Consider the following 19,236-nt stretch of genomic DNA (forward strand, 5'->3'; position numbering starts at 1 on the left):
GATCTTTGGGCTAAGCAACCTTCTAGGAGGGGTAGATTTCAAGTCAGTTTGTAGTCCCACTGATTTCAAAGTAAGCTAAAGAGTTAATAATAGTTGGATCAAGTTGGCCCAAATCTTATTTGACTTTATTTATTTACCCTAAATACACATCATTGTACGACCTTTATTTTAGTCCTTTAAATGGGGCATAGAAATGATAGTGTTGTTTGGAAAAGATCCTCTGGAAATAATTTATATAATTACAGAACCTGCCAATGGCCCGATTCACAGGCAGCTCAGCCTTGGCTAGCAAACATTGTTGGTACCTGCTATCGCATTTTTTTAAAAAAAATTAAGTTCCATAATTGCTAGGTCAGGGTAAAATTTAAGATATGTAACATGCAATAGACATGTGATGTCTATCCATCTACACACATTATACAGCTACAAAATAAATTTGTGAAAAACTAACAATTTATCTCTGTAGAACTGAATATAACTTAGCTTTGAGTTTGTAGTAACTGATACTAAAATCTTACTCTATTCACTTCCAGGTATATTCCATAATTTCCTGATTTTTCTCAGGTTTTTATGTGTAAATACAAAGTGAGTTCATGTTTCCATTCCCCTTTCCCCCAGGGGCGATCTAAGTATTAGGATTTGTTACTGTTCTGGCATCTGCTGGGATGACCCAGGGTCTTCAGGACATGTGGTTGGATGGCCCACATCCCAGTTCTGAAGCTCCTGAGAGTTGCCATTCCTCCCTCAGGGGCAGCCCAGCAGCTCCTGATTCACACTAGACCAGTGGTCGGCAAACCGCAGCTCGCGAGCCACATGCGCCTCTTTGGCCCTTTGAGTGTGGCTCTTCCACAAAATACCACGTGTGGGCGCGCACGTACAGTGCAATTGAAACTTCGTGGCCCATGCGCAGAAGTCGGTTTTCAGCCTGGGCGAGTCTATTTTGAAGAAGTGGTGTTAGAACACTCAAGGGGCCAAAGAGCCACATGTGGCTCGCGAGCCACGGTTTGCCGACCACTGCACTAGACTAAGTGAGCTTCTCATTCAACCATTGCCTCTCCATACTGGGGCAAAAGTTGATGATTTCTTGGGTTATGCCCTGGAAAGCAAGGTTTAGGTCTTCTGGGCTTTAAACTCCACATAATTGTTGGAGATCCACACATCAAGGGCATCCTCTTGTTTTCCTCTTTCTCTCCCATCTTCCCCTCCCTGCCAACCACCACGACCGCTCACCACCCTCCTGCCTGGTCAGGGGGAACCAGAAGACAGGACTCAGGGCAGGAAAACTCACCGCTCCATCTTCATATGCCTGTGGTTTAGACCAGAACCTGGACTAAAAAAGGTTTTTATCTTGAGAATACTGTATCTTTGTGAATTTCCACAGTCACCTTGACATTCAAAAGCTAAACATGACTCTTTCTGTTTGCACTTCAGCCAGAGCAATCCTAATCTCCCCTGGGACGATTGGTGCCTCAGACCGAGTAAAGGAGGGCCAGGCACACGTAGTGGGGCAGTAACTTCGTTAATATCTCCAACTGTCACCCTCCAACACATGTGTATATGCAATAGGTTTATAGCTATGTGGTAATTTAAATAAGTAAAAAAAAGGCCAGGTTTGTTTTTAATTGAAACCATAGGGATGAGGGTTGATTCTACGCCAAGAGAAAGAAAGTGTAATTCTCTGTTAAGCACCAGATGAAGCCTTCTCCTCTTTTCTCTCTCGGCCTTTAATGAAAAAGCAAACAACTCTTTTAAGAAAACTCAATTTCCAAAGTTTTTATTAGACCCCACTCCCATAGACTTACGTATAAAGAGACAGAGACACTACCTGAAATTTGCTGGAAACCTGAAGAAATATGAGCTATCTCACCGAAGAATCAGCAAATAACACGAAGACATGAAAAAACATATAGTCTGTGCTTCTTTTGGCTTGTATAGGAAGAATCAAAGAACCATGAAATTAATTTTGTTTGCCATTAAAAAATACTAGACCTAGAATCCAGGATGTGATTATGTAATTATAAATTAATTTCACTTAGCATGCTCTCATCTGAACTAAATGTCAGCAATAGTTATGAGAAGTATGTTAATGAGCATCACAGAAGCTTGTCTGCTTGCTTGTTCTCAGGATGCCCAGGGAGTAGAGATAAAGGCTCCTGCACCAAGAGGACCTACTGTGGTTTTCAAGACTCCCCAATGCATGTGATCAGTTTAATAGGGAGCAGCTCTCTCTCATGGTCCTCCTTAACTGAAAAGGAAGGGTTAGAAGGATGTTCCCAGGCCACACTCAAGTGTGAAGTAAACATGATGATTATAGCAGCTGAAATGTGAAGTTGAAGAACATTTCAATTTCAAAATGGTGTTCAAGAGCATCTGATGACACATCTGTATTTTAACTCTGGTGAAGTGTGAAAATTAAATGAGTACTCCATCAGATTGTACGGATGAATTATGACCTCCCCCCTTAAATAAATTGTGTGTTTTTTATAGTTACGGTAGCATACCTCATTTGTGAAAAGACCTTTCTGGCATTCACACACTGTTTCTTATTTCTTCTAGTCATTTTGTTAATTATATGTTTTCCGAGGAAGAGACCAAGCGTAGCTAAGTCTAGAATTAAACTACATAGCACTGGGGTTTAAAATAATAGTATTTGTCATCAAGTTGACTGCCTCATATTCAGCCAGTGTCAAAATCAATGGTTGATATTTGTGCTTATGCAGAAATCTCATGGAAGAAATGACGATTCTAATTTGTAATGGACCTTTTTCTCACAAATTGTTATTCCTGCCACTCTACCCTCCAGAATGTGATGAGGGGAAGTTGAGGCAGCTCGATTTATAGAGGAAGACCCAAAAAGAAGCCATTCGGGGGGTGGCTTCTGTGCATGCCCAGTCTGGAGACTCACCTAAGCCTCCCTGCATGTATATATGTGCCCATCGCCGCTTTCTCTGTGTGGAAGCCCACGAAGAAAGTTTGCCCTCCAGTACTTCAGGTCTTGATGACCCAAGATCTTAACATGTTCTCAGCAACAAGGTAGTTCGTTCTGTGAAGTAAGAATAGATTGTAAACTGTCTCTTATAATCCTGCTAAGATTACAAAGCCCAAACAAGAAATTGCTTACAGTAAGGTGTCCTGGTTTGCTTTAGAACATTCTTGGGCCTGCAGCCAGGATTCAGGCAGGTTTCCACAGAAGGAAATAGTGACATTTCAGTGACCCTGAACCCTGCCTGCAGCTCTGATTTCACATCGGGGACGCAGCCATTTGGCCATGGCTCAGATTCTATTGTTAGCATGGGCAGTCCCCACTTTCTCAAAGCAGTACCTTCCGGAAATCTGCGTCATGAGGTTGCTCTTATTTACCCATAGAAACAATGGGATTGTGTTCTTGACAAAGGAATGGGCAGGCCATGAATCTTAAGTATATCCAACGCATGAGTAAATCAGAACAGCCACACTCTAAATCCCTCATTGATGAGCCCGTCTTGGACAATAAGCCCGTGAATCAGGATGCGACAAGGAACAGAAACACCCAACTTAAAAGCCTTGAGCCGTAAAGACATTACGTGTCTCACAGAACAAGAATAGGCGAGTCCACGCTGGCTCAACAGTTTCATTTTGTCTCGGGGACTAGGGCGCTTTACTTCTGCTCTTTCCTCAGCACAGTACCTTGAATTGAGCCATGTCCCCTCAAAGTTGCAAGATGGTGGAGAAACACATGAGCCAATGGTATCCCAAAGAAGTGAATCATTTTCAGCATTGAGTCCCTTCCAGTGAGAGAGAAAGCCTTTCCAGGAGCCCCAAGCAGACACCCCCTTAAGTCCTTGTCCATGGAGCACCCAGGACATTATGCTAGACTTTCCTCCTCTCCTTTATTTCCTTCATTCTCCATGACCTACTCTTTCTGGTTTTAAATAACCTGTCCCCTACCCTCTATTTCTTTGTGTACTATGTTAGTTCAGATCCTCATTAACTTGACCTGTTCTCCCTGCTTTTTACAGTGCCATTGAACTGATCTTTAAAACACAAATATCACTATGTCACTGTCCTGCTTAAAACCCTTCAGTGTTTCCTAATCACATATGCAATTAAATTTCCACCCACACCCCCCACACACACCCCTGGCTATAAGAAGGACCTCTCCCCTCTTAAAAAAAAACAGCAAAAAAAATCCTACATGGCAGCTCAATACAGCAGACGATGGATGGAGAGCTGCTGAGGCTGGAATGGGGATGGGGAGGGGGCTCAGAGCTCAGCCGGGTGGATGCCTCTGCTTCCCTCTCGTGGAGACCCCAGAGCCTTTCCTTGGATCCTCTGTCGTCAAGGCAAGTGGACGCACCTACGAGGCAGTTAATTTGGCCCTCAGGAGTGTCATTCAGGCAGCAGCATCGACTTCGATGGCAATGGAAGAGGTCAGGAACGTACTCTCTCACACTATGCGGAGTGAGAAGGGAAGAGGGCCTTCTAGAAAGACAGCTCCAAGAGTTATGGTGATAGAATGCCCCCAAGTCATGTAATATTCAGTAACACAATGTTTCTATTTCATCTTTCAAACTCTGGCAATGTGCCTTATAGGAGAATTTATGCTTTGATAGTGTTAGACAAGTCAACCCAATCAGGTGCTTGCAGACAAGGTGAGAATGCTTTTGAAGACCAAAATGCAACTAATATCAAAAACTGAGAATAACAAATTGTATCTGTATGAATAGTTCCTGTGTTTACATTTTCATTCTTACAGTGTGTATGTGGTTGTTTTGTGTGTTTTTTAAGGTAAAATATTTGCAATTGGTTTTGATAATCCCTAAGATTAGTCTTTTTCCCTTTCACAAGGATTTCCATATCAGAAATCCTGAATTGACCAACATTTCATGTGTTTCCATGTCTGATCAGGGTAGTTTGGGGTTAAATGGGCTTAAGAATGGAATTTCAAATAGAGCTATAAGAACTGAATATGCTAATTATTCTCCCAGCTCTTGATAGCAACCTGTATTTATTCTTTACTCTATTTAAGAATTCAGTCTTTTGTGTTGTTCTATGAAGACTAAAGAGCTGTTTAGATGCAGTTTACATTCTGTTATGGAATATGACTTTCTTAATGAGGAGTTTAAATATTAATGAAGACTAATTGATGAATAATTTTAACAAGCAAAGGCATTATCAGTTTGAAGCAAGCACTTAAAGGGTTGTGCATTCCAGCAGGTATTTGCATACTCGGCGACACTGTCAGAAGGGAGGGGGGAGGAAGGAGAGGAGTTGGACAGGGCATCGGGCAGGTAATGAGGGCCGCTCCAATTAGACCAGACTGTCCAACTCTATTTGCTTTAATCCATTCTCATTCCAAGAAGGGTTTGAAGAGAACGTGTCTTTTTGTGTCTCGTGTGGGCTCCAGGCAAGCAGTTCTTCAATCTTGTCACCTACCCTCCCTCCCCAACCCTCGCCAAACCCTCCCTCCTGTCTACCGAGGCCTCATTTCTGCCATCACGGTAGGTTTTTCTGCTTCTACCTTTATGGTCTGCCCCCATCACACCCTGTTTCTAACCACTAGTCTTTGCTGTCAGGCTGTGCAGGCACATTTGTATAGGCAGCTCCCTCACGACTCCCGATGGCTTCATAGGGTCTGGCTGCTGGCATCTGTCAATTACTGGCTCTTCCAGGCTGTCCAGCTGAGGGGCACCCCCTCCCCACCCCCAATTCTCCCCACTTTCAAATGGATCTTCACAGAAACTGGGCACTGGCGAGAAGCAGAAAATATGTATCAATTGTCTGAAGCTTCCAACTGATTTTTATTCTCTCCTAATCCTTTTAAATGTGATATGTGTTTAAATTAAGAGTAGCGGAGACAAAATGACTTGGGAAAATGATAATGTTATGCTAGCCTGTTTCAGTGACACGGTAACTTGGTTAAGAAAATTGACTGTCAGATTTGATCAGTGTGGTTGATGTGAATAGCTGTCATTCCCGGGCTGGAGTAGAATTCTCCCCCCGCAGGAGTGGTTTAATGACTGAAGGATCCAGTCACCATGTGAAGTGGCCGCACCTCCATGCATTGCTGACCTCCTACACTGCCTCTCTCTTCTGCTTTTCAGGTACCACGTGCTTGATCGCTCTACTATCAGATAAAGACCTCACCGTGGCCAACGTGGGTGACTCCCGAGGGGTCCTATGTGACAAGGACGGGAACGCCATTCCCTTGTCTCATGATCACAAGCCTTACCAACTGAAGGAAAGAAAGAGGATCAAGAGAGCTGGTGAGCTTGTGAACGCCTCCAAGCCCTGTCTGCTGTCTCGCTGGGTGGACAGGGGCCTTGCTTGGATAGCCCCTGGGGCATAAGAGGTTTAGTTACTAGTGATTAGTAGACCACCACAGAGGCTGCCGCTGAAGTAGTCGAGACTGGATTTTGTAATATTGCCCAGCAAAAAAAAAAAACACACCAAAAAAAAACATCCACTGAATTCGCCCTTCTTTGTGGTCAAGGATTCCAAAAGGGCCAAAGAGCCCTTTGCTCATTTAAAGGCTAACGAGATCTTTGGACCCCTGCTTGCGTATCCTGCTTCCCTCCAGCCATGCCAGACTACTAACCTCTCCCCAAATGAGCCGTGTTTCTGATACCTCATGCTTTTTTTTCTTTGTTTTAAATATATTTTAATTGATTCTAGAGAGAGAAGAAGGGATAGGGAGAGAGAGAGAAACATCCATGAGAGAGAAACATCGGTCAGCTGCCTTCCACATGCCTTCTACTGGGGATCAAGCTCTCAACCCGGAATTGAACCGGTGACCTCTCGGTGCATGGGACGATGCTCAACCAACTGAGCCACACCGGCCATGGCTGATAGCTCATGCCTTTGCGAATGCCGTTCTCACTGTCTAGTGGATAGCCATTCCTTGTCCTATGAGACCCAGTTTAAGGGTGTCCTTTCGGAAGCCTTCCCTGTCACACAGTACCACAGGCTCCCCGGGGCCGGGTTAGGTGCATCTTCGTTCCTTCCCCAGCGTCCTCTGTGGACCTCGTGGGTCACCTTTTACAAAGTAAAAGGGCTCTCTTTTCTGTCTTGCCTTCACAACTGGGAGTTCCTTGAGGCAAGAACATGGTCTGTTCATTACTCCAAGCACCTTGCTCAGTACCTGGCATAAGTAAATACTTTAGGGAGTGGGAATCCCTTTTTACTCATTTTTTTTTCCACAACTAATGGCTGGGGATATAAACTTACATTCTGGAATTGGGATGGAGATGGGGAATGTAGTAGACAGCCTTCCTTTTTGGGACACCTATGTCCCCTCCTGCTTTTGTGTGACAATTTGCTGCACCCAGTTGGGCCAGACCATGTTAGTCTTTCCGTCTCCGTTCCTGATGGTGTCTCCAACAACAGTGGCACCAACAGCTATCGCAGGACCATTGTGTTGGGGGCCAAGCCTAGCAATTTACATGCGCTTTCTCTTTCCCTGCCTTATGAGAGCGATACTGTCATCCTCACTTTACCACCAAGAAAATGGAGCCTCCAAGAGGCTTGTGTACACGTGGCTAGTGAATGGTGAAACCAGAATTGAGACCAGGACTGTCTGACTCCAGAGCCCGTGCTCTTGCCCATTAGACCACACTTCCTGAAATGTTCTCAGACATCCCCAGCCCAGCTTCATGCTCACTCCGTCCTGATCATCACAACTGGAAATCATTCCTTCCTCCTCTTCTGTGGGTGCTTGTCTCTCCTGCGAGGATACTGCTTTGTGCTTGGAGCTGTTGATGAACACAGATTTTCTTTCCTGCCAGACTGTCTAGTTCTTTGGAGAAAGGTCTGGATCTTGCACAACTTTATAGCCTGCAAATCGTCTTGCATGGAGTATGTATTTAATAACTACCTGACAAATAATATGTGAATGAACAAAGTTCTAATTATTTTAAAGAAAAATAATATAATGTACTATTGAGTGCATGTTACATTCAGGCACTGTGCTAAGTGATGTACATGGAATAACTCCTTTCTTTCTCACAGCTCAATGGAATAGGTACTATTATTGTCCCCATTTTGCAGCCAAGGAAACTGAGGGTCAGAGAGATAGCGTTTCTCATCCAAAGTCACATATAGCTGGGAATAATAGGCTAGGAATTAAATCTAAGCAGCCTGATGCAAAAGCTGAGCCTTGAAACACTGTGCTAAAATACACAGGGTTTTGTTTTTTTTTTAATCCTGATCCTATTTGGGGTACTGTTTTGAGAACTATAGAGGCACAACCAAGGGCAGTCTCAAGCTAAATGATGGATTCCAGCGTTGTCTCTGGTCTCCAACCACCTGCCTTTTGACACTCTCCTCAAATCCCCACCCCAGTGCTCTCTTCTGTCAATCACTGAGCTGTCAAGGTGTTAAGTTAAAACTGACGCCCTCATCCATACACATCTCCTACCCTCATTATTCTTATTGATATTTTCTTGAAGTTGTTTAAGATACAAGGATGAGGGCAGGAGGATCTGCTGGTAGAGTGTCAAACCTCAAGCCATGCAGCAGGGTGCTGTTCCTTCCTGGCAGTGCCAGGGTGGGGTGAGGGGAGCACATGCGATATGTCACCTGCAACAGGTCGGCCTTCTGTACACGTGCCCAGACTGTACCATGTGTGTGAGCTTTCTCTGTTGGTCAGGCTAATGATCTCATTCTCTTCCCAGGTGGTTTCATCAGTTTCAATGGCTCCTGGAGGGTCCAGGGCATCCTGGCCATGTCTCGATCCCTGGGGGATTATCCGCTGAAAAATCTCAACGTGGTCATCCCAGACCCAGACATCCTGACCTTCGACCTGGACAAGCTCCAGCCCGAGTTCATGATCTTGGCATCGGATGGCCTCTGGGATGCTTTCAGCAATGAAGAAGCTGTTCGGTTCATCAAGGAGCGCTTGGATGAACCTCACTTTGGGGCCAAGAGCATAGTTTTACAGTCATTTTACAGAGGCTGCCCTGACAATATAACAGTCATGGTGGTGAAGTTCAGGAATAGCAGCAAAACAGAAGAGCAGTGAACCCTTCGGGGCTCAGCTGCCGTAGACTAAAGGACTTTCAACACACTGGTCTCTTTTAATGTCGTGAAGCTGTGCAAGTTACAGTTAGGATCCCCCCATCCCAGACGTGGGATGCCCCCTCCCTGGCGGTCTTAGGTCTGTATCCAGTGACGATGAAAAGAGGGCCGATGTTGAGAGGCTGCAAGATTGTTTTTTCATGTTTCCCAATCCTTTCATCCAACATTCAAAATGTACAAATATCTAGTCGTAGAGTCACATGTATGAAGTGAATGGCGTGTGTGCCATGTGTTCTCCCTTTTAAGGTTCTTTTCAAGATTTCAAGATCCCTTACAGGGCCCTCCCGGCATCAGACTTGGGAGCGGTGAGCAGGGCAGGCTGCCCAGAGCTGCAGGAGATAGGCCCCGGCGTCCCCTGCGCGTCAGGGTGGCAGTTCTCTTACTGAGGGCAGGGCTGCCCTGAGAAGGCTTTGCCCTCCCGAGCCCAGGCTTTCCACTCCACAGAAACCGGTTTGGAGTGGTTTGCTGTTCTGTGGCTGCTCTTGGAAACGGAGGGAAGAAGGGAGGCTGCAGCGGCTACACAGCAGAAGTAACCTTTTCCCTCCTCCCTTTATTTCTTAAATAGACTTGTATACCATCTAGCCGGTCTTCGTGCCAGTCTTTGTGCGCTTATCCTAATCCTGCATGACCTTAACCTTTTGCTTACACCTTACTGTATGTAATAGGCAGCTGTTAAACTTCACAACTGGAAGCCACATTTTTTTTGTCTTTCGTCACCCGGAAACCTATTAGGGGAAGTCAGAAAAGCAAATCACAGTATCATAATTCCTTCCATCTTTAAGGGTAGATAGGGGGGAAATAATGGCTGAATAAGTCACAGAGCCCCCTTGGGAAGTTGCTTGTTTGCATTGGGAGAGAAAGCTGGGGAATTGAGCTCCAGCTGCCAGTTTTATGCCCTCCCCCTCTTCTCCTATCCTAGTAGCTTTCAAGTATCTTTCAAGGAGTGTTCTGAGAAGCAGCAGAACTGCATAAGTATTTCTTGAAACCCAGGCCAGAGTTCCCACCCACATTTTGGAGTTTGGTGGTAAACTGTGGGATGCGCTTCTCCATGACCATGGAGAAGCAGGTAGCTTCCCCAGGCCAACCATTCAGTGACCAAAAAGCGGGTTGGGAATTCAAGCTCAAACCGTTATTGTAAGGCGGTCCAGAGTTATTCTGGGGCCAGGCTTGCTGCTCTCTGTGTCCTATTACCAAAGTCACATTTCCAATCTCAGTATTTTATAAGTTAATTGACAGAAAATGCTCAGGCATCCTGTTGGCCTGACTGTGGTGGCTCAAGTAGCCAAACAGGATTTTCCTTGGATTCCCAGCCCTGTGTCTGAAATGCCGGGGTGTCCACCTGGCTCTGTTCTTTCTGAGTCAGCATTTGTCATTATAGCTTCTCAAAGGCCCCATTCGCTTTCCTCAGCTGGGGAGTTTTTCTAAAGCAGGTTCCAGAGAGAACCTGGGAGGATGAAAAGAGTCCCTCACGGACACCAAGGACTGTAGTCTGTCGATTCCTCCCAGCACTTACCTTTCTTTGACTCCAGTGAGAATGAATAACAGTTTCCCAAGAGCTTTGATTACTTTTGTAAACTGACTTTAGAATTCCAACATTAGGATTAGAACCTTAATAATTTTTTTAGCCATAGAGTGTTCTAGTACCAAATACCTACCACCATGGAGACTGAGCTCTTTGCCTAATTAAGAGACACTGAACAGTTGAATGTGTGTATTTGGGGTGGGGGTCAGGAGGAGAATGTGGGGAACACGCTGACTGTGGTCAGTGTGGGACAGTCAGGCCAGGTGGCCTGAGTTTGCCCGGAGATTTAGGATGTTCTAACTCCAGAGAGTTACCAAAGCCCATCGTCCAACTCAAGTTCAAGAATAAGCTCTTTCATTTTATGGTACACAGTCAATTTTCCTTTTTTATTTTTAACTTAACTCCAAAATTCATAATCACAAAGAAAGATGTTTTTAAATGCCATGATCATTGTTGTTGTCCAAAATGAAAATAGTATGGTTTTGGTGAAGATGAAAAAGAAAAGCTACTAAGTTAATTTAGTAAGTTAGTGTTGTTTGCTGCAGAACATCTCAGTAGGTGGTGCTGAGGGCAGGAATGCATGACTGCCCCCCAGCTGAGGTTTACACGGCATCTACGTTTTGCTTTGTAGAATTAATTAATTTCTGACTTTAACCACGTAGTATGTGTAGTTCCTATTCCCTTTCTCCCCTTTTTCCTCTCATTTTGGCTTGTAGATTTTTAAAAGATAGAAGTTCTAGGCAAAATAGCAGCAGTTTGGTTAATACCTATGTCTATAAAATACTACAATCAGAGTATTTTGCTCCCTTCCCCTGTCCTGGAGCTCTCTCTCTCTCTCTCTCTGGCCCTCCTCCAGCTGTTGGGGGTCTACAGAACCACGCTTGGGGTGCACTGTGGCTTCTGGCTGCTCCCTTCTTCTAGGGACAGGGAAGGTTGAATGTAGCCACTAAGGAAATTGAGTTGAGGAGTTTGCATGTCAAGCCTCCCTAAGCAGCACTGCCAAAGCTTTGGATCGTCCACCAAGGCTGCCCAGACTCCCCAGCCCGAGTTCACCTTGCCAATAGCTCCCACGGTGCCAAATCTGGGATGGTTTTTCAGTCTTGGAAATGAAGCTGGGAACGAATGACCACATGCCATGAGCCCCCAGCAAGATGCCAAGCCCAGGCCTTCTCCATGCACTGCTCTGCTACTGCTCCACGGCCATTCTTAAAATGGATCGAGATTGGGGGGTGGGGGGCGGGGGGTGTTAAGGAAGGGAAATTTTTAAAAAATCATTGTATTTGCAGTTCTCTAATCAATGGAATAAACGATACTTACATAGAAAATTCCAAAGCTAGTTCCCAAGACCTGCATTTATTTAATGTGACCCATTAGCCCTACTCTGAAGTTGTAGTTCTCATGCACATATGTACACATTACTGGTTACCAGTGGCCTCTTGAATCTTGTCTATGTAATACTCTTATTTCAGAGAGTGTTTTATAGAGTGAAGGGGCATATGCAATCTGGATAAGTTTAAACAGGCCTTATTTCATACAACTTGAACGATTTCAACCCATGTACAGGATTGCATGAGAGTGGTGGCATCATCATTTCAATCCCATCTAAGGTAATTTTAGGAAATTGATTACACTATTGAATTGGGATATCCATATCACTAGGCTATCTGACAATACACAAGGGATTCAGAAAGGCAGTGATCACTTTTTTCTTTACCAGGTAAACCTTTATGTCTCCCCACCCCCCGGGTTGTTTTCAGGTCAAACTCTTAAATCTGAATCAATGCAGAAGGTTTAGAAAGGGCAACATTTCATTGTACATTTCAAAGTATAGTAATACATACTCTGGGTACACAGTTTCCAATGATGTCAGATTTTTTTCCCCTCCTTTTGACCCATCTTTAGACTGATCTCTCCTTATTATGCCCCCCAAATTGCCTTAGCTCGTCACACCAGCATTCTTGACCCAGAAATGACATGCCTGTTAGATACCACACTGGGGCCTATTTAACTGCCTCTAGATTAAGTCATTGATATCTAGACTTTTGAGCTAGTTGGCTGCATACCACCAGAGTCATCAAATCTCAGTATCTCCCAAAGTGAGTTCCACAGAACACACGTTCCAAAGATACTCTTCCAAATACAAGGTTCCAGGGTTAAAGGAGTTTAGAAAACAAGGCATCTGGGAAAGTTAGTGCAAATAAGCACCTCGAAGGTTCTAAATTAAATGTCCTGCAGAAGGGAAGAAGCGCACCACGGATGTAATTTCAGTTAGGGTAGTGTTTTCCAGATTAAGCTGACCACAGAAGCTTTTTTGAGTAGCACTCAGTAACATTCCAAGGAGCTCCTGTTCCATAGGACCCACTTTGGGAAATTTTGAAATATGGAAATATTACTGTTTTTTCCATCCACTGTGATGTGACTCTTTGTAGTTGTAGTACAATTTGTAATTTAGAAGCACCAATCCTTTGGAGTAAGAGGCTGAGCTGTTCATGAAAGCAGTTTTGAGAAAGAGCATCATTTACTACTAGAGGCCCAGTGCACGAATTCGTGCACAAGTGAGGTCTGGCCGGCCAACCCCAATGGGGGCCTATTGGGACAGGGCCAGCTTGGGAGAGGGGCCACAGGAGGTTGGGGCAGGCTTTCGGGGCCAGATCGGGCGGGTTAGCCACTGCAGTGTGCATAATAGCGACTGGTCATTCCAGTGGTTCCGCCATTCAGTCACTGGCCTTTTATATATATAGATGACCATCAGCAGCCTCGCATTGACAGTAGAAGCCCAACAATCCTACCTGAAGCCCCAACCGTTGTCTCCCTTCTTCTATGTGAATACTCAGCAAGAGTCTTTGCCATCCAGTGTGAATCAAAATAAATATTTTTACATTTCATCACTATTGAGAGTAAAAATATATTTAAAATAATAGAAAATGAGGGGAAAATTATAAACTATTAACACTTACTCTGCTCTTTTCTTCTTTCCAGATTCAGTGAAATCATTTGAAATCACAGTTCATTTGTTCTAAAATCCCTGTCCCATGTTGTCCCAACTTTCATATTTTCTGTACAGAATTAAGTTGGGTGAGTTATCTCTTGCCTAAAATATCAGGCTTATTGTCACTCTCAACCTGGACAATGGGTTCTGGAAACTCAGAGAGATAATCTCAAAATAACAGATGAGACAAATCTTGTCAAAAACATGGTACAAAGTGAATTTAGGGAAAAGTCATTAACTTAAAGTCACATCCAATATTTAGGAATACACCTGCCCTCTGGACATTACCCAAAATAGTAAAAAACTGAAAATAAAATCACTTAGATCAAGATGAAGATTACAAAGAGCAGGTGACAGTCGAGACTCTAATGGTTCCACTAGACATGTGCTTCTCCACATGTTTCTAACATGGAAAAGTTTTGCTGATTCTTAATCATGTGGATGCTTTGTCCGTTTTTAATTTTTTCCACTGTGAAGTTGAAAACTGTTTAACCAAGGGATGATTATAACAATTTTTATGTGTTTAGTAACAAAACACACTATCATCTGTACAATCACTTTAATAAATCCAAGGTGAGGACTTTGAAGAGAGCAGGTAGTAACTGTTCATTTTAACAAATCATCACAGGCATTTTCACAATTCAAAACTGCCCCAGAGCAAGCAAGCAGCAAATATGTAGATTATATTTAGAGGTATGGTTCTGTTGCAGAAGACCAAAGAAAAACCAAGCAACGCTTTTAAAGAAAAGGAGTGACACTGTTTATTTACACCGGCAGACCCAGAGGAATAACTTCCCAAATCTGAGTAAAGTAACATGCAGGGGCTTCTCTTTTATATCTTTCTGGGGTCTTTGCCCCGCAAATATGGATTATGCTTCTGGTCCTTTTCGCGGGGTTTGCAAGAAGGCCCCCAGGTGTTGGGGGTCTCCAGGCCGTATCTGATGGTCTGGCCTGGCACCAGCGTTAATAACCCTCCCTCCGGGGCAGTGCACTGTTCACAGTTTTATGGCCTCTGTAACAGGTTCTGCAAGACCAGCTTCTGGGAAACAGGTAGTGAATTATAGGTTATCAAGAATGTACACTGGGCTTGCTGTCATGGATTCAGATTGCTAGCCCTCCTACCCCCAAAATATCAGGGTTACATTGGAATTAGCCTCTTCTTCCATTTATTCTGAAAGTCCTATAATCTGGCCTCTGACATTTGCCAGATTCAAATTAATCTCAAAAGCCTCCATCCACCGGAGTCCCTAAATCTAAGCAAAGCAGTTTACTGTAAAGGCCTAGTAGCAGGTTGTGGCTGGGCCTGCGAGGGGGCAGGCCAACCTTCCTGGTCACTGGCTGCCTCTGTAGGAGATGTGTGTCAGGAAGAAATTCAGAGGTTAAATGTGATATCCTGCATTAGTATCCCCACCTATTTCTAGATTAATTAGATAATGCATAATTTAAAATGTGTTGATTCAGAAGCAAAGGTAGAATAGTCAAGGAATTGGGGGTGAAAAACACCTTTAGAATGCCCAGATAGTAAAAATGTGTAAAGTAGGTTATCCAAAATTTGGATTATCAGACTTTTACCATTCACAAGTTGTATTTAAGAGCGAGTTTTTTGACATCAGCATACACATGAGTAGAAGGCAGTTGTTCCCGCTTTTCACCTATTCAAATGCAAGGCTAATGCTTTGCTTACATGTTAATGAAGACAAAATTCTAATGCTCCTTCTTATAGGACTGATGACACAGGTAGAATCCCATTTAAGAAAAATAGTCTGGAACATTCTTAATCAAAAAAACAAAATTAAATTCCAGTGTGATCAAAGTCAGAATGTAAAGAAAACATTTTTAAGAAAATATAAAAGACAAAATCATAGGGGAATTCTATAAGAGGAAATATTTTAAATTAAGAAAAGGAGACATTTTATTACATCATGAATCATGCTTTCTGGTATTTGTGCTCTTTCTGATATGAAGAAGATAATACTGAAGTAAGAAAATGAACATTGAGTTATTTATAAAGCTAGTAAAATTACAGTCCCTATTTCATTCATCCCCAATGAAAATGGATAGATATGGTCTTGTTTATTGCTGTCCTAAACTTACCTTTACTGTCCTAGAATCTGTTCCCTTTCCAAACCCTAGACATGGTTTTACCCTAAATCCTTAGAATGTATGAATTTTCGAGAAGGAAATACCCCGTTTTAGAATTTTAAAAAATAATACAATAGACTGCATGATAGACCTTCCATTTCAGAGGGCCCAGATAAAACTGAGGTCAGATAAACAGTCACGGCTACACGTGAGACTGAGTTTAACCACTGGTAGTTTTCCACACGCCAACGTGAGCACCAGTGAGTATTCAGATTAAAACAGAATTTCACAAAAACAAACTCTAGAGTGATTGAATGTTCTTTCTTCTTAGAGATATTTCTAATCCATATAATGCAAAGGGTCATGTTTGCTCATACAAGCTTTTAAGATCCTGTAGAAGTGATGTATTAGACATCTCTAACCCAAGAGAATGATATCTCTTGTGCAAATTTTAAATTATCATCTGCTTTAGTATGTAAGGACAAACAGTGGCTGCTTAGTTTAATAATGAAAAGGTACAAAATCCTGCTATGGGCAGGGCGGGGTAGGGGGGGCGGGACTAGAACCATGGGGCCTTTAGTGAGAATACCCATATTTGAGCTCCAAGACCATAGCCAGTCTATGTGTTCATCATCTTGATTGCCCTTTTACCTCGAGCATATATTCAGAAAATGGAAGAAAAAATACAAAAATGAAGAAAACCCAATAACTTTTGTTTCTGTTTTAGAAAGCAGTTTGCCCTTTTTAATTGATCTGAAATGCGTTTACATTGAAACATTAACATCTACAACATTGTCCCCAGTTTACTGTTCTATTACTAAAGTCAATGGTTTTGATTTATAGCCCTTAGCACAGCTTCAATTCAGATTACAGAGTAGAAATCTATTTTGCAATGCCTCGACATCCCCATGGGCAGCCAGAAAAAAGAAAACGAAATCAAAAGGAGAAATTCTAGTGAGTTCAGAAGAATGATTATTTTGACGAGCCTGAAAAATAGTAATGAATCAGTTAATTCCAAAACACCCCAATGTGAACTGTGTTCACATAGATAATTCCTATATACCCAAAGTACACGGTATATTTCTCTTTAATATAAGCATCTTTGCATTTATAACAGATTGATCTACCTGAACAGATTGAATTGGGAAAGTCACTGTTTTTGTTCTAAGTAAATCTGCTTATTTATTTTATTCTTTCCTTTATTAATTTTCTTCCCTGAGCACTTGCCTTGTGCCAAGCAGAGATAGTCTAATTGAGTGTATCTAGAGGTAGGCACTCAGCTACCATCCCTGCCTTCTTGGCACTTGGAGTGGAGGCTGCACAGATAGACTAATGCTCAATATTGGTCAAATGGGTTGAAAATTGGCATCTTTCATGATTTCCTTCAATGGGTTTAGATTTGAGAAGACAGGCAGAATTAGAGTAAGTCTTTCCTACACATAAGAGAGAGAAGGTGGTAAAAGATTGGGAATATCTTGCCCACATTCAAGCAAATTACATAGGATAATTACACTGTTTGTTTGGTCACCTATGTTTCCCTAGGATGGAGTGGGCGGGGGTGAGACAGGAAGGTGGGGACCAGGGCAGGGGTAGGCCACCACTGGAAGCCTTTGTCCAAGGGGGTGGGCTCAGCAGTACACGCCAAAGCCAGGTGTCTTCCTCCTGGTCCTTCAGGAGGAAGGAGAGAATTCCAGAAAAGGAGAATGAGAACATCTCTCCATGGCCTGTTTTTTATTTCTGTTCCCAAGAGGCTATTAGTGTAACAACCTCATGCCCACAAAGAGAACCCAGAACTGAGAGTGTTTATCATCAATTAGTGAATTCCTTATATAGAAAATTAACATATTTCAGGAATACAGTTATTTCTTGGTTTTGAATATGAACAGAAGACTAAATGCCAGATTTTTTTTTTGAGAAATCATAAATTTGGTAGCCATACTTTAGACATTCCAGAACCTATGCATGGAATTTAAATTTTACATTTTGAACAAGAATAGCAACACCTATTTTCTGTATGACAATGCAAAACTAAACACCAGACTTTTGTTTTTAACCATAGAAGTCATCACTTCTTTCTAAATTCTTTGGTTATTTTCCCTAGACATCTCTTTCTGTTTGTGCCAATTGCTTCTTTATCCCAGAAGTATTTGCTGTTGCCAAGTTACATTAGAATCCTATTGAATTAGAATAATAGAAAGTGAATGAGCCTTAGCTGGTTTGCTCAATGGATAGAGTGTCAGCCTGCGGACTGAAGGGTTCTAGGTTTGATTCTGGCGAAGGGCACATGCCTGGGTTGTGGGCTCGATCCCCAGTAGGGGGCGTGCAGGAGGCAGCCAATCAATGGTTCTCTCTCATCATTGATGTTTCTTTCTCTCCCTCTCCCTTCCTCTCTAAAATCAATAAAATATATATTTTTTTAAAAAAAGAAAGTGAATGAAAAGAGATTGGGAATATCTCATTGTGATCAGAAGTGGGGGTTTTGTCGTTTTGTTCTTAAGCACGAGAACATATAAAAGGAAATTAAGCCAATTTCTGACTTGGTAAGATTACTATTAAAACAATAGGTGGAGCCAAATAATCAAGGAAGGAAAGGAGGGTTGGAGAGGGTAAGAAAAAAACAACAAACCCACATAATTGAATAGTTTTTTCATGAATGGAATATAGCAAAAGTTCTGATCTCTTTTTCTGCTGAATTTTAAAATAATCTATAATAATAAAAGCGTAATATGCAAATCAACCAAACGGCCGAACAGTGAAACAACCATCCGGATGACCTTCTGGACGAAGCAGCGGTTGCGAGGGCTGAGGCAGCCACCCAGGCTGTGAGGGCCTACTCTTGCACGAATTTCGTGCATCGGGCCTCTAGTAACATTATATAAGCCTTTTCTACACCTACTTCAATACTAGGAAGCTTTTTCCATCAGCCTTTTCTTGCTATTTGAAAAACCATAAGAGGTTGTTTGTTTATAAAATGATACCAGGATCCATAATTTATAAGTCAGTGCTCTCTTTTAGGAATCTTCAAATTGTATTTAATAATGAAATCACAGGTCAAAAGGACTGCTCAACTCAGTCAGGCTTTCTGGTAAATTAGTCTCTGAGAATCATCCATAAGAAATACCACAGAACCTTGGCAAAACTTCATTGCTCTTGTTATTCTTCAGAGGTTTTTATACCTACTCTTCTATTTTTGTCTCCAAGAGACATTTGAAACAAGGTTAAAATGTCAATTGGATGCAGAGCTCAGAGTACAGCAGTGCATGGTCACTCAAGATGCATGGCGTGTCCTTCGGGTCCTTCCGATGTGTGCTAGGCTAGGGGTAGATGCAGCTTTGTAGAGACTAATGTGTTCATGCAATCACCAGTTCTGTGTTGTTGTATACAAACCGAAGAGCTAAAAATCACCCTTGATGACAAGATTAAAGCAAAAATAAACACATTCAAGTTATTGGACTTTACACGTGGGACTGCTTGTTTTTTTTTCTTTTTGGTTAAAATCATTTTCCATTCTAAAATTTTGTAATTACCTAATGCTTCTGAGTTAGAGTAGCTGTTGAGTTTAGAATTGCAGAAAGCAAAGAAGCAATTT

At 42.6% G+C, this 19,236-nt stretch overlaps 1 protein-coding gene across 1 annotated transcript in view; it reads left to right on the forward strand.

The window, feature by feature from the left end:
* PPM1L (protein phosphatase, Mg2+/Mn2+ dependent 1L) overlaps positions 1 to 13,596 on the forward strand; it is a 242,093-nt gene extending 228,497 nt beyond the window's left edge. Inside the window, exons 3-4 of the mRNA XM_079766399.1 lie at positions 6,084 to 6,245; positions 8,652 to 13,596. Of these exons, the coding sequence (XP_079622525.1) occupies positions 6,084 to 6,245; positions 8,652 to 8,998 (509 nt within the window). The 3' untranslated portion in view covers positions 8,999 to 13,596. The remainder of the gene's footprint in view (positions 1 to 6,083; positions 6,246 to 8,651) is intronic.
* Positions 13,597 to 19,236: the final 5,640 nt, after the last annotated feature.

This window comes from Cnephaeus nilssonii (genome assembly GCF_951640355.1).
Source record: "Cnephaeus nilssonii genome assembly, chromosome: 3".
Lineage (NCBI taxonomy): Eukaryota > Metazoa > Chordata > Mammalia > Chiroptera > Vespertilionidae > Cnephaeus > Cnephaeus nilssonii.